This window comes from Papaver somniferum, chromosome 6 (genome assembly GCF_003573695.1).
Source record: "Papaver somniferum cultivar HN1 chromosome 6, ASM357369v1, whole genome shotgun sequence".
NCBI classification, from domain to species: domain Eukaryota; kingdom Viridiplantae; phylum Streptophyta; class Magnoliopsida; order Ranunculales; family Papaveraceae; genus Papaver; species Papaver somniferum.
Genome location: NC_039363.1, coordinates 91,229,535 through 91,250,237, shown reverse-complemented (window position 1 = coordinate 91,250,237; position 20,703 = coordinate 91,229,535). Strand labels below are relative to the sequence as shown.

General features: G+C 35.6%; 2 protein-coding genes across 2 annotated transcripts; both read left to right on the top strand.

The window, feature by feature from the left end:
- The first annotated feature begins 7,333 nt into the window (after positions 1-7,333).
- Positions 7,334-13,179, top strand: LOC113288395 (probable glucuronoxylan glucuronosyltransferase F8H). Its single transcript, XM_026537417.1, has 8 exons — positions 7,334-7,764; positions 9,352-9,498; positions 9,723-9,787; positions 10,143-10,212; positions 10,862-11,080; positions 12,036-12,179; positions 12,252-12,387; positions 12,487-13,179. The coding sequence occupies exons 1-8, from the start codon at positions 7,408-7,410 to the stop codon at positions 12,714-12,716; spliced, it is 1,368 nt and encodes a 455-aa protein (XP_026393202.1). The 5' UTR covers positions 7,334-7,407; the 3' UTR covers positions 12,717-13,179.
- A 2,037-nt stretch (positions 13,180-15,216) lies between these two features.
- Positions 15,217-19,514, top strand: LOC113288394 (probable cysteine desulfurase). The gene is made up of 5 exons (XM_026537416.1): positions 15,217-15,563; positions 17,472-17,979; positions 18,073-18,274; positions 18,374-18,880; positions 18,955-19,514. Exons 1-5 carry the CDS (start codon positions 15,308-15,310, stop codon positions 19,390-19,392), a joined length of 1,911 nt encoding a protein of 636 aa, XP_026393201.1. The 5' UTR covers positions 15,217-15,307; the 3' UTR covers positions 19,393-19,514.
- The last annotated feature ends 1,189 nt before the right edge of the window (positions 19,515-20,703 follow it).

Below are 20,703 nucleotides of genomic sequence, written 5' to 3'. Positions count from 1 at the left end.
CATTTGCTCGAGTAAGAATTAAATCGAGAGATAGAGATATTATACTCTTTGATATACTTTACTCTATATTGAGTCTAACTGTCTAGTTGATTCTCTAGAAAGTGTATTGGAGTAAGTCATCTCAGATTGCCAAACGAATTGTTGGGTGTGGTTGTTAGATCCCCGCATTTTCAGAAAATAACCCACTCAAGTATGCAAACGGGTATGCATACTTAGAGTTTCGTACTTGGTCTGGGTTCGCCAGTATGCTAATGGGTACGCATACTATCGTACGTGACCAACCTCAGTTGAATTCCCAGGCTTGAACTTCTAAGCCGGTACGTATATGGGTTGCATACTATGGTTCCCGGACTTCAACTATCAAACCAGTACGCATATTAGTATGCATACTATGGTTCTCGGACTTTGGATAACTTGCAACAGTTAGCATACAAGTACGCATACTGTGTTATATCCAATCAGTGGTTAATCGTTCTAAACTCCATCTTAATCATTGAAACATTCTTGGAAGACGGAAATAGGTGTTTCACACAAACTATTAGATTCAAATCAATTTTCAAGTGATCAATAGATCAATACGAAACATTCCGAGTCTACATCAAATGATTGTCTAACACAAATCATGTAAGATGTTACCAGGCGATTTTCACATGATCATATTTTGAATGTCGTCAAGAATAAAGATGAACTTGGTTAAAGCGAAAGCTTATCGACACATATTTCGAGAAATATGTAAGCGAGTTAAACTCAGCTCGAAATATAAAATGTGTATAATTTAAAGTCTATATAGCTATACGACTTTTGTCTCAATAGGAGATAGAATAGAAATAGACTTCTGAGTGATAAATGAGTTTAAGTCTCCACATATATTTTGTTGATGAAGTTCCACAAGATCCCCTTAGTATTTATTCGTCTTCAATCGATGAACCTCGTGAATTCTAAAGATCAACTACACATTCTATCATAATACGATACATAGCTATAAGTAGACTAGAAATCAAGACTTATAGTTTTGGCAACTAAACTTGACAACAAGATTGAGACAGCAACGCTTGCGAGTTCGACCGAGCAGTGCTCTAAACTATACCACAATAACCATAGTTAAGTGTCTAACAAATAAACACGGGAGGAATGTGCACCTCGGGTTAAGAGGGGGTGCACATAGTCGGACTCAGTTAAACTAGAAATCCTCAATATTCATACTGCATTAGAACATTGCCTAGGACAAACAAGAAAATATGAAATTGCGTTGAGCCCAGGTTTGCGACTAATCCTGGAAGTTATAGATGAATATCCACGTGTAGATCAAGCTCTTGCAGCTACCATTATTAGAATGTTCACAACCCACTGATTCATTCGTCATTTGTGTACCATCATCAAAAGTAAAAGTTTATGTGGCCAACTCACCAACCTCCATTGTCAATGATAATGAAAGTGTTCGTTTGGCGCTTGAAACTATTAGAGAAATGATGATGAATATCATAATTAAAGACAAGTTAAGGGACATTTTATGAAAACGATAAATTGGATGAGAAGGTGATATCCTTAGATGAAATTACAATTTGAATACATAATCCAAGAAAATGAGAGGTGAAGGTATATAAATCTTGAAATTACAATTCGAAGGACTAACCGAAGAAAATGAGGTATATGGGAGGTGAATCTGTATGAGTCTTTCCCGAGGTATATATAAGGGGTAGAAAGCCGTATACAACAATTATATGGATGACCTAATACAATGAGTTAGGTGGATGATGAGATGGGGATGTGCTTAACAAAAAATCAAGCAAATTATCCATGACAAACTGTTAGAGCGTAACTCGGATGAACTCACCAAGCGTTGATATGTCAAGTTTGGTTGTTATATTTTAGTATCAAAACTCATCTAGAGTCACTTGACTAAATACTAGAGTCAACTTCGTTTAGGTTAGACTAGAAAGTCTAGGATTGTTGAGATATACAAGTATTACTCCGAAAACCTGAAGAATGCGAAGAAGTAACGAACTACGAAGACGACATCATCCTTCCACTTGAGGTTAATAATACTGACTTGAACTTGATTCATTCCTAACATATCTTTCAAGTCGTGCATATTGAAAACATAACTGCGAAGCTGTATATACTGTATATATATTCTATATTACACACTAGTGATGTGACATGATCATAGTATTAAGGAATTAGACTATGAAGTATGATGACATCGACATAATCTTGTATATAATGTTATAATTATGTGAATCGCTTATGGTGAAGATTTCATCCTAGGAAACAATATTTTACATTTGTTTAAAGGAAGTACATATCTTTGGATGATCAATATGTGTGAGTTGGTAGAACATATCTTAACTCAGGTTATGTATTGGTATAACCGATCACAATATCTAGACTTATGATTTGGTATGACCGGTCCTAGTAATTGGTGTAATCGATCCTATGTTATCACCATGACATGGTATGATCGATCCTTGTAATTGGTGTGACCGATCCTAGTAATTGGTGTGACCGATCATAAGAGTTGTGTCACCAATCCTTGTAATTGGTGTAACCGGTCCTGGTAACTGGTGTGACCGATCACAAGTAGATACCATGTGTAGATGGAATCGATCCTTGTAATTGGTGTAACCGGTTCTGGTAACTGGTGTGACTGATCACATGTAGGTACCATATTTAGGTATAACCGATCCTAGTGATTGGTATAACCGATCTGAACCCATATATGTGACTTGGAAGGACCGATCACAACCAACCATTATGCTTTGGTATAACCAATCACATAGTAGTCTTGGAATTCTGGCAAACCAATTCTAAACTTGTTTGGAAGTGTGGCATAACTGATTCCAAGAAAGCAAATCCATGTAAATATGAAATAAAGATTTGCAGTGAAAAGATGTCAACATACTTTGAACACGAGCAATAACTCTTATCATTTATTGTTCAAAGATATTCCTTGGTACTCAAGGTGATCCCGTGCCGAAATAAATTAAGAATCTTTTAATTAAAGTTTTTGATTTTATATGCATTAATTACCAGAAATTAATCCATAACTCTAGAAAACAAAAATTAGTAATGTGCATTTACTAATTGGAGATTTTCTATTATTGGACAAGCATTTATTGGAATTAGGAAAACCGAATTTTGCCATTCATTGCATATCTTGAGAATATTTTCGGTTTGGGAAATTTCTTGGTGTCCAAACATCCTCGATCTATAAATAGCTAAGTTTGCATTTCTAGCAAACTATCCTAAGAGCCAAGCAAACTTCATTTCTTGTTTCTTCTGGCGGAGCCGTCTATTCGAAGAGGAAAGTATCCTAATTAGGTGAAATCTCTTAAGACCTCTCGTTTAAAGACTTCTGTGGGATAAAGAAGCTCTACGAGTACCGTTGGTGGGAAACTAGATAACTGCAGTGTTATTAGTTTTAGATTTGATTAGATTGACTAACGGTTGTTGAAACTTTGATTGTATCTAGTTTGTTTATGCTTGGGAATCTTCTCTTCTGATATAAGATTCACTCAAACTAGATCGAAGTATCGACCAGACGTTTATAACTGTTGTTAGATCTAAAGACATCTTGTGATAATCCATTGTTAACAGACTCCGTTCTATGCGTGGTTGAATACAAGAGAATCAAGTGGTGTTGTGCAGGTTTTGAAGATAAATGAAGATTTGAAGACGAAGAAGATTTCTTATTAGTTTCCGTATCTTGTGAATTGTGTGCACAAACCTTGATCGGCTGGGATCCAATTAGAATCAGTTTATCTGATTGAGTGCGAATCTAAACTTGACTACTTCGGTAGTTATTGGATAGATTGATCAAACCAGACAAAGGAGTTTATTAGATTAAACAGAAGAGTCTTTGTCAACGACTCATCTATATCTTGTAGCAATATTGACTAGAGTGGTTACCAAAAAGATTCTTCTTTTGCTGTTAATTCGGAATACGATCCAAATGACTTGTGATTAATTTTTGTTGATGTTGTAGTAATGAGGTTCAAACTCTCGGACTTGTGAAGATTAAATTTAAAGATTTAATAAAATTATATACAAAAATATTAACAAAGTGGGCGAGAGGTAACCAAGACACTAGAATCCACTATTACACATGAATGATGTCAAATATTTCATAACTCTAATTATCCTTTTAATCCTTTATTTATTAATCCACAAATAATCAAACATATTCTCAAAAATTAATTGTATCCCTTAAGCATAGATTATCTAACCAAAGCATAACCTATCTAATTGAATCACAACTAATGAAGAAAATTATGTAAACTTTTAAGAAATCTGCAAAAGAAGTGATTAAGTGAATTATAATTAAATATTAGAGAAAATGAAATAGTTACCCATTGTTCATGTGTGAATAGCTTCATCCATTGCCTTGGTTACGAGAGAATTATCCGCTCATCATGTTGGAAAACCTCTCAAAGAAGTTCATTGATGCTCAAAAATGGTTTACAAATGATGAGAATATGAGAAATACAATAAAACCAGAGAACTACGACCCTCAGTGACAAAATAAGACAGCTGCAGCTGTGTCGCAAACGCTATGGAAAATAAGACTGCCTGATGTACGACCCACAGGTGTGAGTCGTTATTACTGTAAAAAAACGACTGCTGGTGCAGGTCCGTTTTTCGTGTTCTTCATGTTCATCATCAGCAGCAGAAACCGAGTTTGTGAAAACTCGAATTTCTTCTTCTCTAGCTCTCCTCAGCCCCCCAGACACTCGACCATTCTTCTATGAGTCCCCAGCACTCTATATATACTCCACAGGATCAAGAAGTCTCGCTATAACTCGAGATAATTCTCTCTTAACTCGGTTTGATGAAAAAATATTCTGGGAATATTTTTCTTCCTTGATTTAGCTTCTCACGCGTAGATTTCCATCCTGGTCACTCTAGAAATGTTTACACACGACCCACAATGTTGCTAGAGCCCTCATGCATGAGCAGAACACGCTCAAATCTTCTTCAATCCCGTGTTCAACCCGTGTTTCCCTGTTTTTCATTCCGTGAATTATCCAGCTAATTCTGGCCAAATTTGATCGAACCAAAAGCCCAAAACGTGTTTGCTAGGACATATCACAACTTCCTACCAAAAATCAGCCATTGAATCTCCCTAGAACACGTTCAAAAATTCCAACAAAACATCTGTCAGTTGATAGTATTTTTTTCCCGCCAATTTTTGGTTTTTGAATTTGGGAAGAAGATGTCCTCCCCCCTAACCAGAACTGGGGTGCGAATAGCAACTGCCTTTGGGGTGACCTGGGGTGCCCCTTATCCAACGGTGAGAGTCTGAATAACACGTGTCCAGGGCTTTTACCAACTTTTCGAGCCGAATTTTCCAAAAAATGTTTATTTTCCAAAGGTGCCTACTAACACATAAAACATCAAAATTAATACAAACTCGAGTGCCAACAATATATAGTATTGAGATCAAATTAAACACAAAAATGTGTCTATCAACTTGGTATTCACGCGCGTGACTCTAGAAGTCGAAGGCACATGGATACTAAGGGAACTAAGTAGCTAGGGTTAGTCTGCTTGGTCTCAACTATACGAAGTTGGTATTAGATTTTGTATAACGGCTTAATTATGTGAGTATTCAAAACTGGACTAGGTCCCGATTTTTTTTTTTTTGCATTTGCGGTTTCCTCGTTAACAAAATCTTGCTGTATCATTTACTTTTCTATTCCACAATTATAATTGTTTTTATTATTATTAAAAGTAAATTATACACTTTTACGTTAACTCCACATTACTTGATAGTGATCCTATAGAGTTTGGTGATTAATTTCCGAAACTATTATCAAGTAACACACTTTGTTGTTGTATTGTTTCGATCTTGTATCCATAGTCAATCACACAAGTTATCTTGTTGTTGTATTTTCTCGATCTTGTATCCATAGACGGTTACACGAAGTGTGAACCGAATTGTCTTATTGTCTCGACTCTGTCCATAGACGATCACATTCAGTAGAGGACTTATATGTTGAAACAAAAAGATTGTGGTGTGTTTGGGTACCCCCGTCTTTTCACAAACAAGTAAATATAAGGGGATAAGGTGGTACTAGATTTGAGTCTGTGCTATGCACCAGTTTTTTTTTTCCTTTTAATCATATTGTTGATTTGGTGTGCTTGGGGCTTCGCCCCTCCCCGTGGCGATGCATTCTTGATTTGGTGCGGCGGGCGAATGCATTGAATATGTAAAGAATAGATAAGAATTTATTTATTTTTTCCTTTTAATTTCGCATAAAATATGTGTGGAATATGTGGGTTTTTTCCCTTTAAGTGTAATTTGGAAAAAAGAGTACTAATATATTAGGTAATCGACTTCCAAATTGAGTTTGGATTTCCATAAAATTCTAAATACGATAAGTTAAGTTTTCATGTTTCATTAAATTAAGTTAAATTTATTTTAAGAAGAATTTTGTGTAGGTAAAATTTATGTCATAACAAAATTTAGTATTGGAAAAAGTTTTCGTGTTTCTATGGAGGTATTGTTCACCTTAGACGGTGTTACTAACGTACAATTAAGTATTTGGTGTAAACACGGTGTAAGCAAATTAGTTAGATGAAAACTCTCATGGAAGTGTTATCCACCTTCTTTTTTATTGACAATATTACTAACAGACGGTTAAATATTTAATGTAAACAAAGTGTAACCCAACTTTTAATATCTCGATCAATAGAGTTATGCCAAGTGTCCTCTCCACAACTTTTATACTTAAAAAACCTATTTCGGCTAATAAAAAACGAGGATTTCATCACTGTTTAACGTGAAAGCTTATTTCGTCAAGGCTTTTAAGAGGAAAGATATCGTTTGGATAGCAGAAGCAGAAGCAAAAGAAAATAATTTACTTAACAAAAGATTAACTTTTGGGTTTATGGAAAATCATCTTGAAGTTATATTCTAGAACTAAATTTCACCTTTTCGACTTATTAGCTTCGGAATTCCCTATTCTACAACTCTTTAATGGGTTTCTAAACACCCTATATACAAGTGGCAAGGCATTACAAAAAAATTAACAATCCAAAGAAGTAAGAGCATAGGCTAAAAAACAAATAAATGAATAAACTCTTTTTCCAGCAAACACAACATTTAGAATCTTAGATAGGAACATAGGCACACCACCTCGAAAAATCATGAAGAGTGAAGCGAATAAGCTTCTCGGTATCTTGAAACCGACAGAAGAAAGCTCAAAACATTTTGTATCGAGTTACTGGACATGAGAAAGGAGGCCCAACCAAATCAAATGTTGATGTCCTTTACAGGGAACCGACAAAGCATGTCTAATATAATGCTCAATTTTTTCAATTTCAGTCCAAATTCATTTTTCCACTGTTAAAAAAGCTCTCAGTTCAGGAAGAATTGAATGAGGAATTAAAGGGAGTGTATATCAAATGATGGCAAGTTCAAATAAAACCAGAAACAACTTTACATCAAATAATCAAGCAGTATGTACAAGAACAAACCAAATCTTAGCCCTAATTCTAATTACAGTTACATTCTTTCTTACAAGAATTTTCAATCAATCTTGCCCTAATAATTACTCTTCCAACTCTTTTATCAGCAAATCACCATCATCACAAGATCTTTATTTTGTTAATGCTTGGCCTAATAGAGGTTTTGGAGATCAGCTTTCTTTGAAGATCTATGTTTATGATGAAAATGAAATTGATGGTCTTAAAGAGTTGATGTATGGTAGAGATGGGAAAATTACTGTTGATTCTTGCTTGAAAGGCCAATGGGGAACTCAGGTACTGATTTTTTTTTTTTTCCTTCATTTTTGATCTCTTGAATTTAGGTTGAATTGTATATATACATTTTTTTTTAGCATTTGATTTGTCTCAGTAACATTATATGCAATGTTTATTCAGGGTAATGATCACCTTATAACTACCTTCATTCTCTACATTTTCAATTTCACTTCTGTACTGTGGCTGTTTAGTTCTCAATGTTTGTTTAGAAAACGCATATTGGATATTGATCTTATATTTAGTGGAATATCTGAAGGTTTGTGATAACTCCAGAAAGGAAGTCTGAATCTCGATGATTCGGTGCGGAAATTCTTAGGTTTGAATATGTACTTTGGGAGAGTATTCACCAGAGTAAAAAAATGCTTGGGCTTCTGATGTTTAGGGAAAGTGTGGAATTTGGGACTTCTAAGTTTGGCTAGTGTAAATTAGGTGTTGTAGTTTAGTACGACTAGCGACAGATAATAATGTGTTACGCAAACTTGTCTTGTTGTGAGCTTACATCTAGATTCGGCTTATTAGGTTTATAACTAGAGACCAATGTGTATTCCACTGATTGGCAGATATTTTTGGTTTACTTGAGTTTTTTCATGTATTATGTGTATTTATCTACATAGTTTGAACTTTGTGTTGGGCTGAGCTTTGGAATAGTGTATTTGATGCCATTGTGGAAGAAGATAAGGTAACTGAAAATGATGTTGCTGACACCTTTAATCATAACTTAAGGGGAAACAATTTGGCTTTCCTAAGACTCTGTGTCATTAAACACGTTAAATATAGTCGTGTTTAGAGCCGATAGGTGTACTAGGATATTGGCTCAAGAGTGCTACTAGCTTAAAGCCTTTAGACTGATTGCATTAAGATATTGGCTTATTCTCAGCTGTTTCCAAAGAAACCATAGACAAGTGAGATATGGTACGTGTAACCTCATGCACGATAACTGCACAACATATATGAATCAACATTTGTTAAGCATCAAAAAAGAACAAATTGAGGCAGTATTTTGTGAAGTTCGTTACTATCTATAAAATCTACAAAAGTTTCTCCATAACAAACCCATTTGTAATGATCAAAAAGGAAAGAAAAACCAAAAGCAGAAGGAGAAATGGTTTACTGGAACTTTACTTGAAGCAAATTGGACCCAGATTTTGTTATGTCACTTGTTAAGGCTTTATAGCAGGAATTCAATGTGATTACCCCCATGTTGCTCCCATGTCCATCTCCTGAATCTTGTTCTTCGCTGGGTGCTACTACAGACATGTCCAGACATAGTTCAGCAGCTTCATTGACTTCATGGTTTGTCAGTCTGTTTCTCAAAAGTAAGATCCATGTCCCAAGCAATATCTACGTAATAAATGCTACCCATCAGTCTCCTGGATACCTTTTACGACCTTAGAAGAGTAACCTTCAGTGAGGTGTCCCCCAATCAAACATTGTGCCAGAATTTTACCCTTCTACCATTGCCCACCTTGTATAACACACCTTGTTATGAGGCCATATGCTCATGTTGCGAAATAATCTTATGTTGTTCACAAGAGGTTCTGGTAGGATTCTTTTTGGATTTGTTTGATTAATTGGTTTATTTTATAGGTTAAAATCCATCAGCTGCTCCTTAAGTCAAGGTTTCACACATTGAAGAAACAGGAAGCGGATCTGTTCTTTGTTCCAACTTATGTGAAATGTGTTCGGATGATGGGTGGTCTGACTGATAAAGAAATAAACTCAACATATGTCAAGGTAACTTTCCTTTATGTCCTTGTGTAAGTTGTTCTAACAATAATTTCCTATTATACTGTCCTTGAAAGTCTGAACCACTCGCTTGACTTGTAGATTTTAGTTTTAGAGCTAGGAGTCTTGAAAGACGAGATTGGGTTTCACATTTCTTTCCTATGGCATGAGTTTTATGATCCTAAGCTCGGTTCAGAAATCCCTGCTTTTTTTGACTTTTCTTTCTTATTCAGGTTTTAAGTCAAATGCCATATTTTCGATTATCAGGTGGGCGCGACCATATATTTGTTTTCCCCAGGTAGCTTTTGTTTCTATTGACTTCACATTCTCTTATTCTTTTTTGGGTTTTATAAGAAGTAAAATGAGAATGTTATAGTATGACATTAGGAATCCGTAAAACTAACAGCAAAGCAAGGGGGAAATATCAGACATATGACTATCTATCAATAATTGAATCTACTCTTTCTTCTTTAGGAATAAGTAACCAAATCGAGATCCGAGGAAGAAACTAAGATTAGTTATCTGTGAGATTTTATCATTAATCATGCAAAACTTTAAAAATGCTTCAAAGACATGTGTTGGTGGTCTATTTCATTTTACATTTTTCAGGTTTTCTTGCATTGATGCATGGTTTATTCTCTTGAATGACACAGTGGTGCCGGAGCTCACATTTTCAGATCTTGGCCGAAATACTTAAATCGATCCATCATTCTTACTCCTGAGGTAGTCTGCGTATTTACTTGTACATTTTCAATGCTCTAGAATCATATGTTAATATTTACCTGGAAACATAAATTTAAGCTGGAATAATAGTCCAGAATTCATAAGAAGTAAAAGCTGCTATTGATTGTGTCAGTTTTTAAGGTGCTTTACTGCATTTTTTTTTACTTACAAGAAAAAGGTCAAGTAATATCAAATAAATATTTCTGAATAGTTTTCTTCCTTCATCTTAGATTTGTTGCCGTCTATTATTGTTCAGTTTCTTATAGAGCCATAACCATCTTCCTTAGATATTTATGTTCAGCTATGTATTCGGCACTTTGTTAAAACAAACTGTACTGCTTTCCACGCGAGATTCCATTGTAGAATTGGTTAAGTTAATTCCATTATCTGGTATTGTCGTTTTGCGACCAAATTAGGTTCCTAACTGTTTTTCTTTAGTTATTATGCACCTTGGAGAAGCCTTCAGTTAATAGCGTGTAAAACTCCAAGTTAATTAACATGCACTGGGTAGTTATATATCACAGTTTCTTGTCTTTAGTTAAGTTGAACTATCTATTGATTATATACTGTTAATTTTAAAGTATATTTTCCATATGTTCCTGTAACGTTATAATTCATAATAGTTCGCACCTTTTGTGTTTTGACACAGGGGGATCGCACGGATAAGAGAGACACGAGTGCTTTTAATACATGGAAAGATATTATTATCCCTGGAAATGTTGATGATAGTATGACAAGCTATGGAGCTAGCTTAGTCAACCCTCTTCCCTTATCAAAGAGGAAGTTTTTAGCAAACTTCTTAGGTCGGGTTCAGGGAAAAATTGGCCGTATTAAACTGGTTGAGCTTGCAAAGAATTTCCCAGATAAGGTGTGCTGATGTCTACATCCTCATGTTTGTATCATTTTTTATGCCTATGATATGAACTTTTGACATAAATTGTTTGGAATTATTACACTTATACAATTTACATATATATTTGTTGTTAAAATTGAATTTAGCCCTCACACGCCTTTACGTACTGTTTTTGGCAGAAATTGATCTCTCTAATGAGCAGATCACCTAAGTAGTTTAGGTTTGAACTCTTAAACTTAAAAAAGTTTAAAAGTTAAGTTAGAGCATTCTGAATGGTCTCACATAAAGTTAATTTTAAGTTACTTAAATTGGTAGATCGATTGTTAAGTTCAACTTTCGAGCATCCTGCTCACTCAGTTCCGCTGTGTTGTGATATGGTTGACAGTCTTGGTCATCTCTACAAAATGTTAGATTTTGCATGTATTTTAATTAGCTGTCTATACCTTGTACTATAGTTTTATCGCCTCCCGTGAAAGGTAACTATGTTTCATGCTTCAATAGGAACCAAACAAGAATATGTGTAGAAGTTGCCCCAATCCTCTAATTTACTAATTTAAAAGTTTTCTGTCTCTTTTTAATAGAGCTGTAATTTAGTAAATCTGGCAGATCATTGCTTCTAGTGATGCATGTTCACCGGAACTGACTATTTAAAGATGTGGAAGAATGAAAGTGATGTAAAATCACTTAGTTTTCTGTGGTGGTATAGTCTAATATATATATAGTGATGTAAAATCAAGAGGTTCTTTGTGATAGCTAGGTTCAAAACTACTTGAAGCATCAACAATGAAAGTGCAATCTAGCTATGTGGCGAAAATTGGTATAGAACAGTATTAAACTTTTCGTTTCTGCCAGTATTAATTCACTCATGGTGCAAATTTATATTCTGGCAAACGTATTACAGTAAATTGTCTCTGGTTTTCTATCATTGTGATTTTTCCATCCGAAGTTTGTATACTGATTTTGTGAACAGTTGGAATCTCCAGAGTTGAAGTTCAGTGGCCCTGAAAAACTCGGTCGTAAAGAGTATTTTGAACACTTACGGAATGCAAAATTCTGCCTAGCCCCACGCGGCGAATCATCGTGGACTTTGCGGTTTTACGAGTCCTTTTTTGTGGTATGTCTCTCGCTCATATATGTACATCAAACTTGGATGTAATCGCTAAACAAGCTCTTTAAATGTTATTAGGAATGCGTCCCTGTGATCTTATCCGATCAGGTAGAACTTCCTTTCCAGGATGTCGTTGACTACAGCCAGATATCAATCAAGTTTCCATCTACACATATTGGTCCTCAACTCTTAGAATACCTAGAATCAATTCCGGGTGAGTCTTCAGTTCTACTTCTTATTGTCTTAATTCAAACATTGATCACCTATTATTACTGGATTTTCATTTTTCTATTATCTGGCTGGTTATCTTCAGATAAAGAGATAGATGCCATGATTGCCCGTGGCAGACAGATTAGATGCTTATATGCATATGGTCCAGAAACAGAACCGTGTTCTGCATTTGTTGGAATCTTATGGGAACTTCAAAAAAGAGTGAGACAGTTTCACCAATCTACAGAAACATTCTGGTTACACAACGGGTCTATTATAAACAGAAACTTCGTACAGTTCCATGAATGGAAACCTCCCATGCCTTTGCCATGAATTTCCCTTGCCACTTCACTTCAGCTATCTGGTATATATCTCTCAAGTTGATTATGAGATGAAATTACCCTCATCTTACATTTCTTCGGTTCTTCCCAAGCCAAGATGATCCATCTAGCCTGAGTCATACGTTTCATCTCGAGTTTTAGCGTCGTGCTTAGATGGAAGTTATGGGACACCACCCTCGCGGCTTCACGTCTTGGGTGCAGATTAGGAGCATCTTTTACGCTAGTAGTTAACAAGAGCGGTATAATATGTCAAATTACTCCTCAAAGAAGATTGTAATACCCTATTTGCTTCTTTTTTTTCTCGATAATACCCTCTTTACCAGAAATCATCACATTGTACGTCATGTACTCATCATGATTTGAGTGATAAATTTTATGGCTAAACCTAATTCAACAAAAGATGTAGTTACATTTTCTTAGAAATTTTTCAAATGCAATACATTTACCCCCCAAAAGCAGATTAAATTTTAGTAGGGCCCAAATGCCCAATATCCTTTACAAGGCTGCTAAAAGGAGTTCCAAATCCACGGGGTTTAACGAACTCCATATGGACGAAGAAGAACCTTGATTTTGGGCATACCTAAATCTTTCTAGGCATACAAAACAATAGTCCCATCTTGGGTGACCTTATAAGGGGTACCCTATGGGTAGTTCAATTACCTATATACCCTTAATACAAAAATCTAAAATCAGTTTTCTAAAAAATCAAAATCAGTTTCCCTTAACATCTCTTTTTCTTCCTCCTCCTCTAGCCGAACTCTTCCCCCTCCTGCGAAAAAAAATATTCATCATCGTGATTAATTATCGATTCGTAAAAATTTGATTGTCAATTAAACTCAACCACATAACGATTCGTACAAAGAAAAGCAGGGACTAGGAAAACCAAATCGTCTTCTAATCCATCAATTGAAGAAGAAGAACCAATTGAAGATGAAAGTGTAGAAACTGAAAATCAACCACCAATTGAACCAAAAATTGAACCAACTGCATCTCCAACTCCGGGAATGAGGATAAGAAAGTAAGTTTTACAAACCCAATCTCCTATTTGTTGTTTTTCATCGATTAAATGATGGTTACAGTGTTGGGTTCGGCTCAAAATTGAGTTGCATTTTTAGCCGAACTGTTCTTCACAAAAGCTTCCTGTAAGTGTATATGAACAGTTCGACATGAATTTTCATGAAATTTCAAGCCGAACCTAGTCACAGATAGAGATGCATAGGGGTTCGGCGTATTCGATAATCAAAATATGTGCCGAACCTAGCACATTTACGAGGTTCGGCTGTTACGATATTCTCAATATGTGCCGAACCAATAACAATATTTTAACCCAAAAAATAACAAATTGTTTAAAATATAAGCCGAACCAGTAATTATTTTTTTTTCCGGGCTATTCAGGATGTTTTTCAGCTTACTATGAAACTTTCATATAAGCCGAACTAGTGTCTAGCAAAAGGGTTGGAATTGAAAATTATAGGTTCGGCGCATGCAGTAAACAGTTCAGTGAGCCGAACCGTTCATCAATTGGTAGATTCGGCTCATAGATGTGAGCCGAAACCTCAACTTGTTTCGCCGAACCATGATCCAAAAAATCATCTAAACAACCTTTATAATTCTGAAAATTATCTTAATCACTAAACAAAATATTTAATCATTAATCAATATTACTAACACTAATACGTAAAGGGCAGATTTGCCATTAAAAAAAATTCGGGTTAAGGGATAATCTGATTTTGCTATTTCACAACCTTTTTTGTTTTTATGCAGTATGCCTAGCAAGATTTCAGTATGCCTAAAATCAGGGTTCATGAACAACGATTTTTGCATGGATCTGCAACCCTTTGTGCAATTTGCCCTTTGACATCCAACACTTTTTTGACAAAATGAGTTTGATACCATGCAAAGCTATTGGATTATGACCAGATCGTAAATAAATGACATAGCATGTCATTTTGATCCAATGTTATTTAAACTACTGAAGCAGGCACATAGCTTAAGTGAGACAATCAACTTGCTAACAGATTATGTACCATGAACAGCTTAAGTGAGACAATCAACTTGCTAACAGATTATGTACCATGAACAGGGGGATGTCAACCGGTATACCGACCAATAAAAAGATAGGCCACATGTACACTGACTCAGGCACAGATAAGAAAAGGAAAAAGTAAGCTGGAAAAGGATCGACAATCTAACAGTCCAGTTTCAAAGACTCTGTTCAAAATTGCACTTTTTGTAGTTGTTGCCAATTAGTCAGCAATTTTAAAAATTTTGACCCTCAGTTTTGGAATACAAATAATACCAAGTGATACGAGGTACTTGAGAGATGCGGTGCGCTCACAGAGTTGCATTCAAGTATTCATTTTTGGCTAAAGCTATTTCGTCTGGGGCCACTTGATATATGTTTTGCGCTCATTGACCATGACCATGACCACGAGCAAGCTATAAGATCACTTCACTAGGTATAAATACCAGTATACCACACCTTCATTTATTTGAACTCAATGTCTTCTTCTTTTCCTCTCTTCTTCTATTCATTTATGTCAATCAATAAAAAGAGCACATAGAGATTTTGTTTTTGGAATTATGGTCAGGTATACTGGTCAGCCATTGGAGTCGAACTCGCAAGGCAGCAACCATAACACTAATAAAGAGAATAGAGTAGGAGATGATGAAAATGAGAGGAAGTTGAGATGGTTAAGGTCACAAGTGATTGGAGATGATTTAGAATTTGAGACACCTTTTGGGAAACGGAAATTAGTTTATGCTGATCATACTGCTTCGGGAAGATCTCTTCATTACATTGAAAATTACATCATTCAAAATGTCCTTCCATTTTACGGTAATTTCTACACTTCCTTTTTTTCTCTTTTTGCATCCATATTTCACATCCGTTAATTAGTTGCTCTAATCTGTCTCGAGGGGTAATACTTTTATTAATGGGGCAGTAATTAATTGGGAAGAGCTTAATAGTCAGTTAAGAGTCTGACTCACACCAAAGAAAGCAAAATTATTGTTAGTTATCTATATAGATATAAAACAGATATTAATTAATCCAGTTTTGGTTTCTTACAACACGTTTGTTTTTTCCTCTATATAGGTAGAGTGTTTTATATAGAGGTTTACCTCTATATCTATATAAATATCACTATGTAATCTCTCTTAAAATCATGTTTGTTTGATCACTATCTAACAACTCTATATTGTGTATCCAATTTTATATATTTCTCATTTTACCCTTATAATATTTAAAAAATCCATGAATATCCATTACAACCAAAGATGTTCAAAAATTCCAAAAGGAAAAAAATGTATTAGAAAATACAACCAAAGATGTTCACTTTTTCTGAAACGGAGCGAAAGTATAACTTTTTTCTGAAACGGGGTAAAAATATCACTTTTTCTGAAACGGATCAAAAATATCACTTTATCTGAAACGGGCGAAAGTCACTTTATCTGAAACGGGCGAAAGTATCACTTTATCTGAAACGGGCGAAAGTATCACTTTTTCTGAAACGGAAAAAAAAATCACATTTTCTGAAACAGGGCAAAAATCACTTTTTCTGAAACGGGGCAAAAACATAACTTTTTCTGAAACAGAACGAAAATATCACTTTTTCTGAAACGGGGTAAAAATTTCACTTTTTCTGAAACAGGGCAAAAATATCACTTTTTCTGAAACGGGGCAAAAACATAACTTTTTCTGAAACGGAGCAAAAATATCACTTTTTCTGAAACGGCGCGAAAGTATCACTTTTTCTGAAGCATGCGAAAGTATCACTTTTTCTGAAACGGGGCGAAAATATCACTTTTTTCTGAAACGGCGTGAAAGTATCACTTTTTCTGAAACGGGGGAAGTATCACTTTTTCTGAAACGGGGCTAAAGTGTCACTTTTTCTGCAACGGAGCAAAATATCACTTTTTTCTGAAACAGCGCGAAAATATCCCTTTTTCTGAAACGGGCAAAAGTATCACTTTTCTTGAAACATGTAAAATTTTAGATTTTAAATTAAGGAATTATTTTTGGTGCTATTTGATTTTAAATTAAGGAATTATAAGTTTGTTCGAGGATATATTAGTCATCTGAAGGTTTAATAGAGGTAGAGGCTCAAAGATAGCACCTCATTGGTGCTATTTGATTTCCTCTGTATAGATAGAAATTTGCCTCTATCTTTGTAGAGGTAGTGGAAAAAACAAACACCAAATAAATGGGATCCACCACTATATAGAGGCTAATAGAGTTTAACCTCTACATGGAGGAAAAAACAAACATGATGTCAGTGAACCAGGTGATAAAGTGATAATATATGTAGCAAATCTCTGGTGTAACCATTTCTAGATGATAACAACATTGAAGTATTATTAGGAAGGCCATTATTGTACGTGTTGTATGGTTGATATGCCAACTTACAAATTTAATGCCTAAGAGTATATATTTGTTGGGCATCGGGTTCCAATATTGTTTACGTGGGAACTCTCTCGTGAGGTAACTTTTTCCGTTGGTTGTGGAAATCACATGCAAATAGAATAGACCCTCAATCACCATGGAATTTCCTATGCTGGGTCTAGCTTTTTTTTTTTTTTTTGTTGTTGGACAGAAGTTGGATTTTCAGATTATAGGCTTCTATGATTGAAGCAAGATATCCGATAACATGTTCACATACTCAAGCTTTTCCATATGGCATTAATGGACGATATATTAGAAAGTTTCAAGTATTATGTCACTAATTTTAGTTATTACATTGAGCAGGAAACACACATACAAGTGATAGTTATGTGGGGCAAAAGACGAGTAAAATGGTCAAGGAAGCAACAGAGTACATAAAGAAAGGCCTGGGCGGAAGTGTACATGATGCCCTGCTTTTCTGCGGATCAGGAACCACTGCAGCAATTAAGAGATTACAAGAAGTAATGGGCATTTGGGTTCCATCAGTCCTCCGAGATCGAGTTATTCAGGACCAGATTACAGCAAATGAAGAAAGATGGGTAGTCTTTGTAGGGCCATATGAACATCATTCGAACATCCTTCCGTGGCGTCAAAGTATAGCTGAAGTTATAGAAATCGGATTAGATGATGATGGATTAGTAGACATGAAAAGTTTGAGATTTCAGCTCGAGAAATTTAAGCCCGAAAACCGTCCAATGTTAGGTTCATTCTCGGCTTGTAGTAATGTCACTGGCATAATAGTCGATACGCGTGCCATCACTTGTCTACTTCACAACTATGGTGCATTTGCATGCTTCGACTTCGCAGCAAGGTGCATTGCTATACATACAGGTTATTTACTTTTTGAATATCCAAGTGTATTAAGGAGTAAACTTTTACTTGGATTGTCTCGTTTTTGACGCAGTGCTTCATATGTGGACATCGACATGCGGTCTGGCAATATTGACGGGTACGATGCTATCTTCTTAAGTCCGCATAAATTCCTTGGTGGTCCTGGGACGCCAGGAATTCTGATGATGAACAAGGCCTTATATGAGCTGCGATCATCTCCCCCTTCAACTTGTGGCGGGGGAACTGTCACTTATGTCAATGACTTCAATGCAAAGGTAATATTCCGGAAACCCATGACAATTCTCTACCTTTTTTCATCTTGATAGTTCTTATTTCACTTGTACATGTTATAATATTATGCTCAATACCTGCAGGATACGATATACTACGATGATATCGAAGGAAGAGAAGATTCCGGTACACCACCAATCATTCAAAAGATAAGAGCATCATTGGCATTTTGGATTAAAGACTACATTGGCTACAGCGTAATTGAAAATAAGGAGCAGTGTTACATAGAAAAAGCTCTAAAGAGACTCCTCCCAAATCCAAACATATGGATACTAGGGAATACCAGAGTTAAAAGACTATCTATCCTTTCTTTTCTAATTTGCCCGAAAACTACCAGAAATACATCTTCTGCAGTAAATGAAATGAAATACCAACACACTACCACCGCAGTTGTAGATGAAAGGAAAAGAAGCCTATTTATGTCAAGAGAGTCAGGGAAGCCTTTACATGGACCTTTCGCTGCAAAGCTTCTCAACGACCTTTTCGGTATTCAGGCTAGAGGTGGTTGTGTCTGTGCTGCACCCTACGGTAACCATTTGCTTGGCGTGGATGAGAATCTTTCCCTTTCCTTTCGAGCTACCATTCAAAAGGTATTTTCAGCTATATACAAAAAGGCTTGTTATTGTCTATCATTTGATAATGTTGTGTTCCTTTTCATCTGCAGGGTTACCTTGGTGTAAAACCTGGATGGACAAGAATCAGCTTCCCATATTACATGTCAAATGAAGAGTTCGATTTCATACTGTCAGCTCTAGAGTTCATTTCCATTTACGGTAATCGGTTCCTTCCATTGTATAGTTTCAATTGGAAAACAGGGGAATGGACATTTAGAAGAAAATCAGTCAAAGACAGCTTAATGCGAGACAATCAAAACCTTGCACAATTGATCGACAAGTTGTCATTAACTAGTATGAAACCAAATGACAACTGCATAAGAAAGTTCGAAGACGCACACAAATCAAAGAATGATTTTCAAGGGACTGAATCTTTTACTATGTCCTTAAACGTTGCTAAAAGCATTGCTGATTCTCTCTTAAATTTCTGTCATGAACGTAAAGTTCCGGTCGATATGGATGCGAACCTTGTATACTTTGCAATCTAAATAAGCATTCACTAAAGATGTATGATTATCGGTATTAATTTGTGCAATAAAAATTATGCAACATATGTGCCAAAAAAGGCTAAAACTATAAATAAACTATCCAGAATATGTGTATTTAATTACCCATGCATTTAGTGTTTGAATATCTAATACAAGCTTCATTACATACTTGGCTTATACATTACATGTACAGAAATGAGATCAGGAGCTGAGCTAGCAGTATAGGTAATAGGTGTGCCTAGCGTCCAGTATCCTCTGCCCCTTGACATCCAACCCGTTTGACAGAATCGGTTTGATACCATGGCACACCTTACGTAGCATGTCATCTTGATCCAATTAATATTAATATTATTTAAACCAAGGCAAATAGCTTAAGTAAATCAACTTGCACAAATTAAAAGCCAACTAGGTTAGGCTGACAAGGAAATAATTGAAGCCTTTCATCCGAATCTGATTCCGATATCATGAAAGATTTTGAGAGAAATAGTAAAAGATTTTATTAATCTTGATAATAAGGGATTACAGCGTCAAACAGAACCATATATATAAGGGGGTGCACATATCCTATCTTTACCCGCCATCATATCCTACGTGTCAAATCTTTTACCCGTATTCTATCCTACCCGCCATTGACGGGTAGGGTGACGGGTAAACACTATTTTATCCGCCGTTAAATGGGTAGGGTGACGGATAAAACCCGAAATTATCCTACCCTACCCGTTTACCCGCCTAACATATATAAAAGACAAAATAATTCCTATCCTTTCTTTTGTCTCGTGCCCATTGATTCGTTATTTTAAAAGAAACAAGGGGTAAAATGTTAACTCCATGTCTTTTGTCAAATCGATCTAAATCAGTAGAATAACATTTCTCGTTTTCTTCCCATCGTTTTCTCCTTCAACCATTTCTTCAATAGAATCTCAGATTCTCAGGTAAATCTTTGAAGTATTAGAAATCAACCATGGCCTTGAGATTAATAGCTAGGGTTTTAGGATGATTCTTGTGAAGCCATAACGTAGAAAGCAGAAGCATAAAACCCTTCTTTATCTGATTTACCGGTACCTCTCACACCTCTCAAGTTACATATCAACTTCAAAGCTGTTAACGGATCTCGTTTAGAACCCTTTAATCGGTTGATTCAAGGTAAGATCTAACGTCAAAGTTGATTTTGTTTCATTTTATTTTTTTGTGTTAAATTGATTGAAAAAATCATAGAGTTTAACGATTTCATGCATGTTGCAGGATACAATATAATTTTTATGTGGGGTTGCTCATTTTGTTGTTAGGAAGTTAAGCTACTCAGATTGAACG